Here is an 18,505-nt window from a genome sequence, read left to right on the forward strand (position 1 = left end):
AAAGGCATCTTCAGAATTCTGTAAGTCTGCTTCTGATAAAACTCTGGTTCTCTTCCGCAGCATTTTGCAGTGAAAGGACAGATGGCATTCAGAGGGCTTCTCTATATCCCAAGGCATGCCCCTCTGGATCTCTCTAACAAGGAAAATATCAAGCTACACGTACGCGGGGTCTTCATCATGGATAACCGTGAAGAACTTTTGCCTGAATATCTGAGTAAGCTGTGAGCCTGGCTTTGGGCGGGGTGGGAAATCCTCCCTATTCCTCATTAGTAATGTCAGCTAGGTTCCTGCTCCAAATTGGCTTGGCTTCATCAAGCCCTTCTGGAGCAATAACTTTCTCCTTGATTGTTCTCTTCTTCTGGTCACCTTCTCTCTTTTGCTCCTGCCTACTTGGCAATTCCTGTGTTAATTCTACTGTTCCTAGTACTCCTGATCAAACCTTCACTGAAAGGGCCTTTGAACTTTGGGCAATGGTTGTAGCATCTGTCAGTGTAAATGCAGCAATGACCTGCTGCTGGGGTTGCAAAGTGATCAAGAGAAAGCCAGGCTTGTTCTGTTAACTGCTATTTTTAGCATGCTCTGTTAAAGGCTGTCATGATATGCAGACCTACATAGCTGTCTACCAGTTATAGCACCTTTGTTGCACTCTAGTTGTTTGCAAGTGGACTGCCTAGTCCACACAGGAAATTCCGCAGCAGGTTATTTCTACAGTGCGAGTGCAGTATCTAGCCATGTGTGGGTGAAGTTCAAGAGCCCATACTTTGTTAGATCTTGCTCCATGCTAATACTATATTTAATTTATACTCTCCTTTCCTCCCCATTTGTAACCTACGTTGGGTCCCTATTGGTGAGACAAGTAGGGTATAAATGAAATATAGTCCTCTCCTCCATTTTATCTTCACATTTCTGGTTGAGTGTGTGAGACTGATCCAAGGGTCTCCCTGTCCCCCTTTGGCTGTGGGTTCCCAGGTTAGAACACTCACTCAGGTACCTGTTCTCAGGTCCATTCAGCAGAGACAAGCTGGCTCAAGACATTAGGCATTTATTTGCAAGGAGATAACTCCAACCATCCATCAACATCATCCGCTAACATACAAAACTGGAAACTGAAACAAGAGCTCCACCCAATAGGACCAAATTAAATCACACAGATATTAAGGGAGGAGCAGATTGTTCGATTACATACATACATACATATATACAATATACTATAACAGGAGTGGCCAAACTGTGGCTCGGGTGCCACGTGTGACTCTTGAAGCCTCCACTGCTCTGTTGGCTGGCATGGAGAAGGAATTTGTCTCTCTAAATCTCTTTTCCAAGCCTAGCCAAGCCAGCCAGTGGCTTGGAAAATGCAGTTAAAGTTGCTTTCTTTCCTCCTCTCCCTCCCCCATCTATTTGCTTTCCTCCCTCCCTCCCTTTCCTTCCTTCTGGGTCTCAAACATCTGACGTTCATGCCTTGCAGTTCTCAAACATCTGATGTTCATATATTGCGACTCTCGAACATTTGATGTTTATTCTTTGTGGCTCTTATGTTAAGCGAGTTTGGCCACCCCTGTACTATAGTATGCTGGAAAAAGAGGCTTCTACCATTATCTAGTCCAGGCGTAGCCAAACTGTGGCTCAGGGAGCCACATGTGGCTCTTTCACGCATATTGTGTGGCTCTTGAAGCCCCCACTGCCCCATCAGCTGGCTTGGAGAAGGCATTGGTCTTTTTAAATCACTTACCCTAGGCAAGTTAGCTGGCAGCTTGGAAAATACATTTAAAGTTGAAGTTGCTTTCTTTCCACCTCTCCCTCCCTCCTCCCTCCTCTTTGCTTTCCTTCCTCCCTCCCTCCCTGTCTTGTGACTCTCAAACATCTGATGTTCCTGTCTTGCAGCTCTCAGACAACTGACGTTTATTCTATGTGGCTCTTAGGTGAAGCAAGTTTTGCCACCCCTGAATAGTCCGATAGATCCATATAGCTTCTGATTGAGTTTCATTGCTGAACTTCATAGACTTCCAAAACTGAAAGTTCTACATGAACTGGAACAAGCTTTTCAGCCCCTAACATGTCTGGGTGTGTGTTCAAGTATTCCTCTCCTTATTCTGCATCATACGGAAGAAGGAATGAGGTGTCTGGAGAAGAGTTGGAGCCTGCTGTACAAACAGCTTGCTTTGAGCTGATGGAGCAGTAGCCCTGACAGAAAGCCAGAAGGCACTCCTAAATATTCCATGCTGTACAATATTTGAAGGCTTTGTCAGGAAAATACACAGTAATGCTGTCATTACTGCTCTGATTTGTAGAACATATATTGGCTGTGACCAGGTCTAGTGCTAGGGGTGTCTGCATCCCTAGGCTGGACTGCGATCATCTGCCTCCCCTGTTATTTTAGCGCACTGGTGACATCACAATGACATCACTGTCACACACACCCCCAACTTTGCCAAGGATTCGCAAGCCTTGGCAAAGTCTGGAAGGGCAGTGGGCTCTGCCCCCCCCCTCCAGTGGGGGAGGGCTCCCAGTGCCGTTTGCAGGGAGCACACCTCTCGAGGAGCCCTCTATGCAAACGCCCCCCCCCCTCAACCTTCCTGCACCTCTTTCCTCTGCCCGAATCTTGGGTGGGGGAAAGAGCCGGCGTGGGGAGTCCTCTTCGCTCTCGGGCTGCCTTTCCTGCAGGAGAGGCAGCCCGAGAGTGAAGCCGAGCCGCCTCTTTCCTCTGCCTGAGTTTCGGGAGGGGGAAAGAGGCAGAGCTGCGCCAGCTGGCATGTGGGGAGGGGGTGCCTTGTGGCGCCCTGTAAGCCATGTAGTGCTCGAGGCAGCCGCCTGCATGGCCTACTCCCACGCGCCGGGCCTGGCTGTGACAGTATCTTAAAATCCTGCTTTAAAAATATTCTTCTTTCAAAATAGTGGCAAAATACTTAATTCCCCCTCCCCAACCTTCCAGGACTTCTCCCCAGTCCTGGTATATAAAAAATGGAGATACTTTCCCAGATGACTGTTTATGGGAGGAAAATAGACATATACATCTAATCACCACCAGTGATACAATTGGTACTAGCCAATAGGCACCTGCAGGGCTTTTTGAGCAGGAACACACAGGAACGCCATTCCGACTGGTTTGGCATCAGTGTTTGCCCAATATGCAAATGAGTTCCTGCTGGGCTTTTTCTACAAAAAAAAGCCCTGGGCACCTGTAATTTCTGTATATAAACCTAGTTTCAGAGGATAGGCATGTTGGCCAGCAATAGAACAGGTAGATTCAAATCCAGTAGCACCTTAGAGACCAAGGGGGGAATAAGGTTTCAACATCAAAGTTTCCTTTGTCACCTGATGAAGAAGGGAGCTTTGACTGCTGAAATCATATAATCCCCCAAATTTGTTGGTCTCACCTTAATCTAGCTATGCATAAACTCGCAGAAGGACAAGAGCTATGAGCTAGATATTTTTTTCCAGAATTTTTTTTCCAGAATTTTTTTTCCAGAATTTTTTTTCCAGAATTTTTTCCCAGAATTTCCAGAATTTTTCCAGAATTTTTAAGATTTTAGTGCTGTAGTGTGTCCCAATAAGGTGCGCCTTGAGCATTGATGGTTGTATATTCAGCTTCCAGTTCTGTGGTCTGTATAAAGGCTGAGACTATGAATGGAATAAGTGGATAGATGGAGTATTCCTCATGCTTCTACAAAGCTGTATGCCCAGAACTTTACTCTTCAATTGTCTGCAGAGGGTACTAACCAGGCATCAGATTCAGCAGGAGTTCACAGGAGCACAGCTCCTGAACCTTTCTGAGGGTTCCCCTTATTCCTCCCCACCTGCCTTGTCCATTGAATAGTAGGTGCAGCTGCATAACAATCCCTGGATTAGGAGAGTGGGCAGCCAGCCAGCCACCAGGGACTTTTATCACACCCCCCAGCAGCCCTCATTAACCCCTGGAGAAGCCCACACCACACTTTCTACACTTCTTATGTGATTTTGGGCAGCAGGTTGCTTGCTGGCCTTTTGACTTGGGGGGAGGCTCAGGAGCCCCCCAGGGGAATGAGGCCTGCTTGGGCTGGCTGGATCTTTCTTGCATTGGGTTGCTTTTGGCTGGCGGGGATGCGGCATATGCTAATGAGCCCCACCACCTATTTTTCTACAAAAACAACCCCTGCTACTAACCACTGTTGGAACCCAGGAGGTTCCCCACCCCACCTCGTAGCAGGCCATCAACAGCTTGTAGTATCTTTATCCTGATTTAATGAGAGCCTGGCCTTTAAAAGTAAAACACTGTTTCTTGTAGACTTCGTATGGGGTGTGGTGGATTCAGAAGACCTGCCTCTCAATATCTCTCCTGAAAGTCTACAGCAGTCCAGAATGTTGAAAGTCATCAAGAAATACTTGGTGAAGAAATGCCTGGATCTCTTTGCTGAGCTGGCAGAAGACAAAGAAGTATACACGATTTTCCATGAGCAGTTTTCCAGACACATAAAGGTAGATGCTCTCCAGTCTCCCTGTGGTTTAGTCATAGAGGCTTTATAAGCTATGTAGTTCAACCTCCCGTTCACTGCAAGAGATCCAAAACTAGAGTACTTCAGATGGATAGTTGTCGTGTCACACCTTTGCTTGGACCTCCTGCATGGACCTCCAGCCAGATGACACTTGTATGATCTGAACATGCCAGCTAAATAGGGTTGCCAGCTCTCCATCTGGAAATACCTGGAGCCTGGAGAAGGTGGGATTTGGGGAGGTGCCTCAACAGGGTACAGTGCCATAGAGTCGGCCTCCAAAGCAGCCAGGTTCTCTAGGGGGTACTGATCTCCGTTGTCTGGAGATGAATTGTTAAAGCGGGAGATCTTCAGTTCCCACCGAAAGGTTAGCAACCCACAACTTGTCCCCTGTCTCAGCTAATCTCAATCCTGGCCTGTAGCGCAGGGCTTTTTTTTGCAGCAGGAACTCCTTTGCCTATTAAGCTACACCCCCTGATGTAGCCAATCCTCCAAGAGCTTACAGGGCTCTTCTTACAGGACCTACAGTAAGCTCTTGAAGGACTGGCTACATCAGGGTTGTGTGGCCTAGTATGCAAAGGAGTTCCTGCTACAAAAAGAGAGGGAACAGCTCAAACCTTAGTTTGCTTGAATACAGCGACCGGCCCTTGGTGGCTTGTTGCACATCTGAATCTCTCTCTAACTGGCTGCATGGCAGGTGAAGAAGAGGAAGCATATGAACTTGCAGACTCGCAGGCAGTGTTCCTTCTAAGCTCAGCAGCAATCTGGGTCTTGCATTGCCTATTTTAAGAGTACAGCAGTTATATTCTGCTCAGGAGGTGAACTGCACCGCTCAGTAGGAGGTAAAAATTAGAAGGAACATTGCTCCCAAGTTAGTTTATATAACAGGCAATGCTGTGTAGCAGACATGGTAGTCTTTAGGTGGCCATGTTTGGTGGTGAAGGGATCATGGGAACCCAAGGATTCCCCAGGCAGACAGTCAGTCTCTCTCTCCCTCTCTCTCCCTGATGGTGGCAAATATCTGTTGTCTGTTCAGATGTATAACATTAAGGTGGAACTGTAACTGCCTTTAGAACAAAATTTGAGTCCAGTGGCACCTTTAAGAAGCGCAATTTTATGCCATTATTAAGTGGCGTTCCCAACCTCCCACTGAGGGCAGAGGCTCCCCCTATTTCAAGACCTCCAACCTGCCATCACAGGGATTGGCTGGTGGGGAGAGCCCCACCCCCGACAAGCTCCCTCAGCGCTTGACATGCCCAGTGCAATTATGTAACCTGGAAGTGACGTAATTGCATGGGGACACTCTAGCATTTTGGTAAACTACTCTATGGTGCCATAGAGTTTTTAACCGAAATACTAGAGCATCCCTGCGTGACATGCCCAGTGTGATGATGTCACTTCCAGGTGACATGATCATGCTGGGCACATCGGGTGTGCGAGGGACGTCCTCCTGCTGGCAGCCAGGCAAGACCTGGCAACCCCTTTTTAAAAAAAAACTTTTCAAATACTTTATTATCAGCTTTATTAAGTTTACAGAACAGACATATGAAGAATTAGTTAAGCAACATCCAGTAGAAAATATTGAGCATATAAGCACAATAACTCTTATGTGATATGACTAGAGAACGCAATATAACAATATTTTTAAGAGTAAGAGCCTACATCATGTATCTATGAGCACTACCAAGTTAAGGTGATTGAAATATTATTCGAATATTAAAAAATTTAACATGGAAGTACTCTCTGACATCATCCCAAATTCCATTAAAATAATAATAAAAAATAACAACAACAAGAATTAGTATTAACAATAGTAATAATAATAGCAGTAATAATAATAGTAGTAGTAATAATAATAAAGTGAAATGTTAGAGAGAGAGAACAACAAGTCTTGTTGCTTTTGTTGTAAACTGAAATTAAATTATTCTGTCTATTTTAATCTCTAGTGCACCGCTCTGAATGGGCAGTCTATAAATGTAATTAATTATAATAATAGTAATAATAATAATGCACATGAAAGCTTATTCCCAGAATTAAATTTTGTTCGTCTTAAAGTTGCCACTGGACTCAAGCTTTGTTCTGCTGTTTCAGACCAACACAGCTCCCTGTTTGTAACTGCCCTTGTCTTTCAGCTTGGAATACATGATGATTCCCAGAACCAACAGAAACTATCGAAATTGTTGCGATTCTACACTTCTGTTTCCATGGGTGAGAAGGTGTCCCTGAAAGATTACTGTGCACGGATGAAGAAGAACCAGATGTTTATCTACTTCCTCGCTGGTAAGCTTTGACATCCTCAGCATGTCTTTCCTTTATAATAAATCCTTCTTTCAGTTTGTCAGACTAGCTGGCTAATGCCATTTTAGAAAGTTCCTAATCAGGGATATTTGGGGCATGCTGTGTTCACTATTCATCTTTATTCTGCCAAGATCACTACTAGTAAATCACAAAAAAATCACACCACAAGTAACGTTGAAAAATCACTCAATACTTATGTAGCACGTTAAATGTGTAATAAATTGTAACAACGAGTACTCATATACAACCAACAATATAAATATTACAAGCACACAAGGTTACAGTACAAGTTTAGCTGGACGGACTACGGAAGGTTGATCCTGCTTCTCCGTTTCCAACACTTTTGAGTACTCTTTTCAAGATCACTACTTGTTTCTGTCTTTTCTCTACCATCAATTTTTTTCCTCTGCTCTTGAACTAAAGAGTAACTTCACTGTATCTTAGCTGATGTGTAGAAGCAATCCGTAATTCCAGTGTATGGCTCATTTTTCATTGTGGAGAGACTGTCACACCGTAGTTCCCTGGAACAGTGGTAGTTCTGCACTGTTTATATTGCTAGATCCCTGTTTTTCCCATGCAGTGAAAGGCAAAGTGTGCGTTCAGGAGCAAGTCCAATCTGATGAAATGAGACTGTAGCACTCCCTCCCAGGCACTGAGAATTTTGCCAGGTTTTTTAAAAAAAATACTTTCTAATCTTACTTCTAGAGGAGCAGCTCTGTTAACTGAGCTGTGAGGAAGAAAGCAAGCATCTCGACCGATTTCCCACTAGCATTATGCCGCTCTCGCGCTTCCCTTCTCTGCGGGGTTTCCATCGGATTCCACACTATCTGCCCTGGGGCTGCAACCAGCTTTGCCTTTTTTGCGTGGCAAACAGAAACTATTTTTTAGAGGATTTTGTTTGCTGCGCGAAAAAGGTGGAGCGAGTTGCAGCCCCGGGGCAGATAGTGTGAAATCCAATAGAAGCCCCGCAGAGAAGAGGAGAGTGAGAGCGGCATAAGGGAAGTGGGAAATCGGTCCCAGTCTTTTAATGCACCATAAGCTTCTGTGGATTTGTAAAGTCAACTCATCCAATGCATACACTGGGATATGGCTAGGAAAACACCTATACACATGAAATGATAAAGGAAAGGAAAGCAGCAAACAGTAAGACCACAATGAGATGCCATTGGGTAAAGCTCCATTGCAGCTTTTAATTGTAATTTGTGATCATGCAGTTGTGAACATTGTCTGCTTTTAATCCATAATGTTTGAGAAATCCCAGGTCTTTAGGAGGCAGTGCCCAGCTTGTTTCATCAAATGTCATCGAATGGTTTTCAACTTGGTTTTCAGCTTGGAATGGCTTTCCTACCTGTTGCAACCTGATGCTTGTCATATCCTCTGCATTTTGAGGTCTGCAAAACATTCTATCCAAGATGCTGAGGAAGAAGTCATAGAACTTTTTCACACAGCCTATGTATTCCGGTATGGACGCTGGTCAGTTACTGAACAGTAACGGGTTTCTGCTGGCATTTCAGACAGACCCGACTCAGTAACTGGCTGCTACCGGAATACTGTCACCTTTTCACACAGTCCCACGGCTGTCCCGGTAGTGAGGCATGTCTGAGGCGCTACTAACAAAGAGCAGCTTCTTCCAGTTTTCAACCCCTCCTTCCGGGTTGAAATCGGTATAGGGCGCTGTGTGAAATGTCCAGTATCTAATCCGGGAGCAGTTTTCGCGCCCTTTTTCGCCCGCCAGTGCACGATCTCCGTCTTTTTTGTTTTTTTTGGAACGTCGGGCTAAGATCGCTATAGCGATGTATCAAAACAGCATCACCATAGGGATGCCTGGGTTCCATTAAGATGCCAGAGATTGCCACCACTGAAACTTGGTAACTTATCTCAATGGAGCCTAGCCATCTCTATGGTGGTGCTGTTGTGATACGTCGCTATAATGCTATAGTGCTATAGCGATCTTTGCTCGACGTTCCCCCCCAAAATAAGCCAGAGATCGCGCGCCAGCAGGCGAAAACGGCTGGCACTGGTGGAAGTGAGATAAAAGCGGAACAGTGTGAAATGGCTTGCTTCAATCACGGAACCCTACTGGGAAAAAAAACATGTGTATGAAAACTCCCATCCCTGTCTCAGATAACTGCAAGGCGGCACAATACCAACTCCCTTCCAGTTTTCACCGGTAAGTGTGAAAAGGCCCATAGTCATTGCCTGCAGCTTTTCCCTCCCCATGTCCCTGTTAATATTCCAGTCTGAAGAGTTCTAAGTAATTTAGAAGCTTGTATACTGTTTTGTGGGTAGTACTGTGCCTTTGGGATTTTGGTATGGACCAACTCAGCTACCTCTTCCAACCTGGAGTTTCATGCTACTCTGCCTTGGAAAGCTTTTGCACTCTCCTCTCTTTAAATCATGTGGGAAATATAGATTCTCTTCTAAGACGTTAGTACTTGGAGTTCATGTGAACAGGAATTTAGGGTGGGTGACCAGATGCAGAAGGAAGGCCTCTTCTGCCTCTAATAGAGATGTAGAAGAAATGGAGGTATTCTTTTTTTTCTCCCTTGCATGTGTCTGCAGAAGTGGGCAAGTGTAGGCTTGTCAACCAACGTGGGGAAGTTGGGAAGGGGCTGTGGCTCAGTGGTAGCGCATCTACTTGGCATGCAGGAGGTCCCAAGTTCCATCCCTTGTATCTCCAGTTAAAAGATCTGCCAGGAGGTAATGGGAAAGACCTCTGCCTGAAACCCTGGAGAGCTGCTACCAGTCTGAGTAGACAAGACTGACTTTGATGGATCAATGGTCTGATTCAGTATAAGGCAGTTTCATCTGTTCATGAAGTTTGCTGTAGTGGTTAAGTGCGCAGACTTTTATCTGGGAGAACCAGGTTTGATTCCCCACTCCTCCAGTTGCAGCTGCTGGAATGGCCTTGGGTCAGCCATAGCTCTTGTAGAGCTGTCCTTGAAAGGGCAGCTTCTGTGAGAGCTCTATCAGCCCCACCCGCCTCAGAGAGTGTCTGTTGTGGGGGAGGACATTGTGAGCCACTCTGAGATTTGGAGTGGAGGGTGGGATATAAATCCACACCTGCTGATACTTGATCTTCATTAGGGCCTTTCCTCCCTGCCCATGTTTGGAATAAGGGCTCTCCCTTACTTATGTACCTGTTTGTGTTTATGCAAGCTTTCTTAAGGGTACCACTCTGCACTGAACTTCTAAAATGGCCTCTCTATCTTATTCTGCTGGGTTGATGAGAATGGGAAGAAACAACCAATCTGAAATAATTCAATAGGAACAAAAACAGAGCAAGTTGGTTAGAGCTTAAGCTAAGCTTATGGATTTATGATGCGTAATGAACAACTGCATAGAGGACTTTGTGTGTGTGTGTGTTTGCAGTACAATAGCTATAACAGAAATGCTGAGGGTTTAAGATGTCTCATTAATGAGTCTCTAAATGTTGTTCTCTGGCAGGTGAAAGCCTAGAGCAGGTAGTGAACTCTGTTTTCATAGAGCGCCTCTTGAAGTGTGGCTTGGAGGTCGTCTATATGATAGAGCCCATGGACGAGTATTGTATGCAGGTGCTGAAAACCTTTGAGGGCAAACCCTTTTGTTCTGCAGCTAAAGCAGGGCTCGAGCTGCCAGAAACCAAAGAGGAAAAAGCCATGCTGGAAGAGAAGAAAGTAAAGCTAAAGAAGCTCTGCAAGGCCATAAAGAAGAGACTGGAACCGAAAATAGATAAAGTAAGTATATGGCTTTGATGCTACCTGTAGCATGTTCATACCTCATAGGTTAGTTTGCCAGCTCTGGGTTGGGAAACATCAGGAGATTTGGGGGGTGGAGCCTCCAGAGGGTGGGGTTTGGGGAGGGACCTCAGTGTGGTACAGTGGCACTTTTGGGGAGCGGCCATGGCTCAGTGGAAGAGCCTCTGCTTTGCACACAGAAGGCCCCAGGTTCAACCCTTGGCATCTCCAGTTAAAAGGACTAGTCAGTAGGTGATGTGAAAGACTTCTGCCTGAGATTCCAGAGAGCTGCTGCCAGTCTGAGTAGACACTACTTACCTTGATGGACTAAGGGTCTGATTCACTAAAAGGCAGCTTCATATATGTTCATGGAGTCCATCCTCCAAAGCACCCACTCATTCCAGGTGAACTGACCTCTGTAGTCATGATCAATTGCAATTCCAGGAGATCTCCAGGCCCTACCTGGATACTGGCAATCCTACTTTTGGGGGGGAACTTGCAGTTCAAATTTCAAGTGTGGGGGCAGGCTGAAGGCATGCGTCTGAGTGGATGCTACCTGAAAAGCAGCTCTCACACTGGGAAGAATTGATTTAATGTATTATATAAATTGTAGGAGAATATACAATCCCTCTCCTTACGCCTCCCCAGTATAACAAAATAGGAACACAAGCAGATTTGGACTGCAGTAGCTAAAAGTACTATTAATCTTCCATGAAGAGTTAAAAGATTAAATTCACCAAGCTCATCCACTGGGTGGTAGAACAGTAAACTAAAATCCCAGTGTAAGCGCAACCATATTACAGGAATCTAAAACAGATATGTTTCTAACAAAATACTGGATATTTTATAAAAGCTGATGGTTTTTATTTGCTGTAGAAAACCGAATGGCCATAAACATATATGCATGTAGACAGGGATTTTTTGGTAGAAAAAGCCCAGCAGGATCTAATTTGCATATTAAGCCACACACCCTGATGTCACCATTGTTCCACATAGGGCTTTTTATAGAAAAAGCCCAGCGGGAATGCATTTGCATATTAGGCCACACCCTCTGACACCAAGCCAGCCGGAACTGCGTTCCTGTGCATTCCTGCTAAAAAAAAAAGCCCTGCATGTAAAAGACATCTAAGAACACTTGCTCATACGTATTTATAATAATAATAATAATAGATTTTATTTATATCCCGCCCTCCCCGCCTAGGCGGCTCAGGGCGGCTAACAACATTTCACACAATTAACATAAATAGATAAAACTTTAAATTTAACAATTAAAAAGAAATTAAACATAAAAACCAGTTAATTAAGTTAAAATACATAATTAAAATTACATTAAATATTTAAAACATGCATACTGACTGCTGTTTCCTGAAGAAACTATAATGTGCCTGGAGTCTAGAGTTCCCATTCCCTTGAAGGGGGTGGGGATTCCCCCGCTTTTGGGGCCTCCACTCTGCTGGCACAAAGCTGGATAGTGGGGGAAGCCCCACCCCAAAGACCTCCGATGTGATGATGTCACCCGGAAGTGATGTCATTGCACCAGGCACATTGTATGAAGATGCTTTATAGCTTGGGGGGAAACTCTATGGAAAATGGCTTCACAACAGAGGACTGAAATCTCCCGCTTGCAGCCAGATAAGACCTGGCAACCCTAACGGAGTCCTTCTAGGAACTAATACCGTAAACTAATGCTAGGGGAAGTTAATGGCAGCAGGAAAAGAGGAAGATCCAACATGAGATGGATTTTCCCTATAAACGAAGTCATGGCCCTTTGTCTGTAAGACCAGAGCAAGGCTGTTAACAATGGGGTTTTAGAGGACGTTAATTTGTAGGGTTGCCATAAGTTGGAAGCAACTTGATGGTAGTTAACATACATACAGGGAATCCCTCTAGTAATGAAATATCTATGGTATTCATGTTGACAAAGTATCAGATTTGGCCTTGGTTTCTAGGATCCTTTTTAAAGGCTCTGCCCTTGTAGTACTTCAGAATGCAACTTGCTACACATCGTCTGCCTTGATAGTCAAGGCAAATTGATAACAGCATCCATTTTTATGGCTTCCATTTTTATTCTGGGTAGGCCAGAAATACAACCTTACCTAGCCACAGCTAAGTCTGACTGTCACTTGCTTCTAGCTAGTTGCATATAGCTTGTTGTCCTTAGATCTGTGGACACAAATGGTCTTCTGGGAGGGATGACCTCTACCCCACCCTGGTTTGGTTACAGTTCAGCAGATCTGCCAAGAATTAGAAGCATGAATTTCTCCCAAGCTCAAATCCACAAACCAGATTTCTCCAAACAAGCAAGGAAAGGAAAGGTCCCCTGTGCAAGCATCAGTCGTTTCTGACTCTGGGGTGACGTTGCTTTCACGTTTTCATGGCAGACTTTTTACGGGGTGGGTTGCCATTGCCTTCCCCAGTCATCTACACTTTCCCCCCAGCAAGCTGGGTACTCATTTTACTGACCTGAGAAGGTTGGAAGGCTGAGTCAACCTCGAGCTGGCTACCTGAAAACCCAGCTTCTGCCGGGGATCAAACTTGGGTCGTGAGCAGAGCTTAGGACTGCAGTACTGCAGCTTTAACACTTTGCACCACGGGGCTCATATCCCCAAACAAGCAAACAATCTGGTTAATAGTCACCTTAAACCAAAACTGGAGTGGAACTTGAAGGGTTTCTTTAACTTGGTCTGAACAAAGCAGGAGCCAAGTAGCACCTTTAAGATCGACAAAGTTTTATTCAGAATGTAAGCTTCATGTTCTCTAAGCACACTTTATCACTGTACCTGATTTCTTGTCTGATGAGGTGTGCTTAGAGCACATGAAAGCTTACATTCTGAATAAAACTTTGTTGGTCCTAAAGGCGCTACTTGACTCCTGCTTTGTTCTGCTGCTTCAGACCGACACGGCTGCCCATCTGGTCTGAACAAGTACCTTGCTTATTCGTTCTAATTCTAAACTTCATACACTGTGCGGGTTTTCACTTTCAACTACAATTGCCGTTGTGTGTGCTACAGGTCATTGTCTCCAACCGACTGGCGTCTTCTCCGTGTTGTATTGTGACCGCTACGTATGACTGGACTGCCAATATGCAAAGGATCTTGAAGAGGGTGCAAGCGTCAAAGCCCAGCACTGCAATGGATTACAAGACTACCGGAAAGCACATGGAAATAAACCCCTACGATGGCATTATTGAGATACTGAGGCAGAGGGCAGAAATTGACGAGAATGACAAGGGTTTGAAGGACCTGGTCATCCTTCTGTACGAGACAGCTCTCCTGTCTTCTGGCTTTGCTCTAGAGAATCCCCAGGCCCTTGCTAATCGTATCTATAAAATGATCAGATTTGGTCTAGGTAAGTGAAATGCTAAGGAGCCCTGTGGTGTAGAGTGGTAAAGTTGCAGTACTGCAGTCAAACTCTCTGCTCATGACTGGAGTTTGATCCTGGCGGAAGCTGGGATCAGGTAGCCAGCTCAGGTTGACTCAGCCTTCCATCCTTCTGAGGTCGGTAAAATGAGTATCCAGCTTACGGGGGGGGGGGGGAGTGTAGATGACTGGGGAAGGCAATGGCAAACCACCCTGTAAAAAGTCTGCTGCGAAAACCATGATGCAATGTCACCCCAGAGTCTGGTGCTTGCACCGGGACTACCTTCCCCCCCCCCTTTTTTAAAGTGAGATGCTAGTCCTGTTGGCACTACAGAGATACCAGTCATGCAGATACCAGTCATGCAGAAAAGGCTGTGGCTCAAAGTCATATAATCCTTTAGGGGAAAAACAAAAGGAAGAAAAAGTGGGGGGGAGGAAGTTATAGCACTTTTTTCATGCAAAAGGCTCCAGGGTTTTGGGAGGCAGAAGAAATACTAAGAAAAATGTGGTTCAGTGATTGTATTCTGTATTAAACTCTGCAAGAGTGGAGACTGTGTTAAAATGACCCCCCTCCCCGCCGCCGCTGAGCCACATGAATCTGAATGGCTTTCTGATGGCTCTAAGGAGTTTTCCTTTCAACATGATTGATGCTTCTGTTGATGCCCCGGTCAATTTCTGGAATGACAAAGTGACTCAGGTGGCTGACAGGATCACTCCCAAGCTCCACTTTACAAGTGTTAAAACCAGGGGGTCCCTCAGTGTCCTGAGGGTCTGGGGCCTGTGAAAAGACAAGGGAGGTGACTAGAAAGACAATGGAGGAAGACTTGGGACAAGCCTGAAAAGACACAGGTAAAAGCTCATTTTAAAGTGTATTCCACGGAGGAGATAGTAGCACAGAAACAACACTTTTCTGCCACCATTATGTTTGCACAGTGTAGGCCAGTAAAGCCTCCAAGGAGGGTTGGCAGGTACTCACTATGCAGCGGCAGGTGGGGGGATGGGAGGGAGCTTTCTGGGAGTGGGGTGAGGATCTGCCCCCAAACAGCAATGTCACTGACACAATGCCACACAGAAGTGATCACATCTGGGACAGCACGGTGGCACTCTGGTTTGAGGGCAAAACTCTATGGTAAAGTTGCCCTCAAACCATAGAGTTTTGCACTCAGACCAGAGCATGGCCAAGCTGTATCCCTGACGTGATGACAACACTTCCTTGTGACTTCATTGCATCAGTGGCAATGTCACTGCTTGAGGGCGGGGTTTCCCCCTCCAGCTGGTGTTGGCCAAAAGTCTCAAAAAGTGGGGGGGGGGTCCCCCAACCCTGCCTGAAAAATGGGAACTCTAGTTCCAGGTGGTCAGAGGGGTGTGTTGGGATCTGGCATGCAGGAAGATGTGGATTGTTCAGTGGCTCACTGTCAAAGCTTTGCTCAGCACTTTGCAGACAAAATCTCATGTCTGTTTTGATTTGGACCTTATATAAGCAATGACAGGGTTAGGCTTGCCAATCCCCAGGTCCCAGAGGGAGTTCTCCTGCTTTCCGAGGCTCTTTCCCGCCCCCAGTCAGCTGGCTGGCGGGGGGAAGCCCCGCCCCCATAGCCACCATGTGACTTTCCCCCACCGGAGGCTTCAGCCTCCAATTTAAAGGCTTCCTCTTGGGATGTTGTGTCTGTGTTACTTTGAAGAAGTTGGCAACAGCTCGTGAGTAGAAATGCCAATCCCTCATTTCAGAGTCGCCAGAAACGAGGGGGGGGGGGAGGGAAATGTCTGCTCAGCACTTCATTATTCCCTATGTGGAGATCGATTCTCATAGGGTATAATGGGGAATTGATCTGGAGGTATTGGGGGCTCTGGGGGGACTGTTTTTTTAGTTAGAGGCACCAAGTTTTCAGTATAGCATCTAGTGCCTCTCCCCAAAATACCCCCCAAGTTTCAAAACGACTGAACCAGGGGGTCCAGTTCTATGAGCACCAAAAGAAAGTGCCCCTATCCTTCATTCTTTCGTTTGGAAGGAAGGCATTTAAAAAGGTGTGCTGTCCCTTTAAATGTGATGGCCAGAACTCCCTTGGAGTTCAATTATGCTTGTCACACCCTTGCTCCTGGCTCCGCCCCAAAAGTCTCCTGGCTCCACTCCCCAAGTTCCCAGATATTTCTTGAATTGGATTTGACAGGGTTAGGTGGTGCCAGGATACAGACCTGTCCAGTTGTTTCGGATATTCTTCAGTTTATTCATCCTGAGGATTTGGGTAGGATCCTTAGAAGTTTGAGGCCTGCCACCAGTTTGTTTGTATGACCCCTGGCTAAGTAAAAGTGCCACAAAAGGGTGGAGGTTGGCTGACTGGATCTGAGAGGCAGTTAAGCCTCTTTGAGGGAAAAGGTAGTTGCCCCAGCTATGAAACAAGCAGCAGAGTGTCCATTTCTAAAGAAGCCTACTCTTAACCCAGGAGATCTCGGTAATTATCAGCCAGTTAAAAATGTTCCATTCTTGAACAAGGTGACTGAATAAGAGATGGCTAGGCAACTTCAGGCTTTCCAGGACCAGGTCCATTGTTTTCGATCAGGGGTGGTCAAACTTGTTTTGTGTAAGAGCCACGCAGAATAAATGTCAGATGTTTTGAGAGCTGGAAGGAAGGAAAATAGATTGGGGGGTGAGGTGGAAAGAAAGCAACTTTAAGCTGCTGGCTTGGCTTGGAGAAGTGATTTAGAAACAAATACCTTCTCCAAGCTGGCTGATGGGTGGTGGGGGCTTTGAGAGCCACACAATATGTGTGAAAGAGCCACAGTTTAGCCACCCCTGTTACAGAGCCTTTCCAGTCAGTTTTAGGCCTGGTTTTGGGACATGGTCACAGTGGTGGAATACTTGCACCAGAATATGGGCAGAGGGAGTATGATTTTGTTGATTCTCTTGGACATCTCAGCAGCTTTCAGTACTACTCATCATGGTATATCCTGTTGGATTGCCTTTCTGGGCTGGGATTGGGAGGCACCATTTTGCTATGGTTCTAGTCCCTATCTGGAGATTCGCTTTCAGAAGGTGGCCTCGGAGTACTGCTGCTCAGCCCCTTGTCCTTGGCCCCTATGCCTGCTAGTATTCACATGAAGCGGATGGGTGAGGTCATCCAGCCTGGGCTGCCCCCACCAATATGGGGATGATATTCAGCTCAGTCTTGTGCTTCCAGTTACTCCCAACCTCAACTGGCGCCTGGAGGAAGTTTTGGAATAGAAGCAGGGTAATAAACTCATGGTTGACTCAAGTGGGTAAAATGAGTACCCAGCTTGCTGGGTGGAAAGTGTAGATGACCGGGGAAGGCAATGGCAAACTACCCCACAAAAAGTCTGCCGTGAAAATGTTGTGAAAGCAACATCACCCCAGAGTTGGAAACGACTGGTGCTTGCCAGGGCTTTTTTTTTTTTGGAGCGGGAAGGCACTGGAATGCAGTTCCAACTGGCTTGGCATCAGGGTGTGTGGCCTAATATGCAAATACGGTAAGTTCTTGCTGGCCTTTTTCTACAAAAAGCCCTATGTGAAACTGACACCAGGGGGTGTGGCCTAATATGCAGATGAGTTCCTGCTGGCCTTTTTCTACAAAAAAAAGGCCCTGATGCTTGCACAGGGGATTACCTTTACCTTTAATAAACTGAAGCTTAATCCCAACTACTAGTAAGTGAAAGGTCTGACCTGGAAGGGCTACTAGTTAAATGGAAAGTCTGGCTAAATGAAGATTCAAAGATGTGTTGACCGGTTCTATCCTCCCGCACAGGCATTGAGAAAGCAACACGAAAATCCAGTCCTGCAGCAGCTGAGAAGAGAGCATCACTTGAAGGGGTTGCTGAATCGAAATGTTGATTAAAAATCACTCTTCTTGATCAGCTTCCACTGTTCTTGAAGTTTGCCACTCAACTACCTCTGCCATAAACATGTTTTACCTCACCCAATACTGATTTTGTCAGTTGGTACTAACTAAAGGTGCTGCTACTAGTCTTTTTTACCCTTATGCTGCTGGACTATTCTCAATGGAGCTGGAAGCAAGCAGCTATGCATTTCCTCCTATTGAGCTGATTTTAATAAGAGATTACAAACTCCATATGGCTTTTAGCCTAATCACAAAGCAGCACTTTCAGTCCTGATTCCACGCAAGGAATTTACCTGGTGTCCGGTGCAAAAATATGAATCTGTTTTGTATGTTTTTAAGGTTAGGTAATGTGAATTAGAAGCCTCTGGCCTCTGAAATGTTAAATAAAATATTTGCATATTAAACAGTCTCCACTTGATAATTACTAGACTAAACTGTGCTGTTGGCTCTGTAGCATGTATTCTTGCAGAAGAAAAATATGGACATTTAACTTTATGGTGACCAAATAGTCTGACCATTTTTTCATTCTCTGTAAGCTGTACAGACTTGTTAACATGTGTGTTTTATAGGCTTTGAGCCCTACTGTTCATCCTGCAAGCATCTGTTTCTGTGATCTGTTAAGTGTTGTACACTGCAGTAATACGGCACAAACTTTCTTCCTGGCTTGGGTTCTGTCACTCAGTCTGCTTTCACCAGAATGAAATCAAGAGGTACTACGGGAATATGGCCCTTTGCATTCTGACTTGCCTTCACAGGAATGCAAAGGGATATATTCCCTGCCTGGAGGGCCAGATTAATAATTAGGCCAAGTAGGC

The 18,505-nt window shown here is 45.5% G+C and overlaps 1 protein-coding gene across 2 annotated transcripts in view; it reads left to right on the forward strand.

Moving 5' to 3' along the window:
- Positions 1-18,094, forward strand: part of LOC132590264 (heat shock protein HSP 90-alpha-like) — a 32,701-nt gene extending 14,607 nt beyond the window's left edge. For both annotated transcript variants that reach the window (XM_060263274.1, XM_060263275.1), the window contains exons 6-11: positions 61-214; positions 4,262-4,452; positions 6,599-6,746; positions 10,212-10,480; positions 13,492-13,828; positions 17,598-18,094. In XM_060263274.1, coding sequence (XP_060119257.1) covers positions 61-214; positions 4,262-4,452; positions 6,599-6,746; positions 10,212-10,480; positions 13,492-13,828; positions 17,598-17,683 — 1,185 coding nt within the window. In that variant the 3' untranslated portion in view covers positions 17,684-18,094. The remainder of the gene's footprint in view (positions 1-60; positions 215-4,261; positions 4,453-6,598; positions 6,747-10,211; positions 10,481-13,491; positions 13,829-17,597) is intronic.
- The last annotated feature ends 411 nt before the right edge of the window (positions 18,095-18,505 follow it).

Source organism: Heteronotia binoei, chromosome 21 (genome assembly GCF_032191835.1).
Source record: "Heteronotia binoei isolate CCM8104 ecotype False Entrance Well chromosome 21, APGP_CSIRO_Hbin_v1, whole genome shotgun sequence".
Lineage (NCBI taxonomy): Eukaryota > Metazoa > Chordata > Lepidosauria > Squamata > Gekkonidae > Heteronotia > Heteronotia binoei.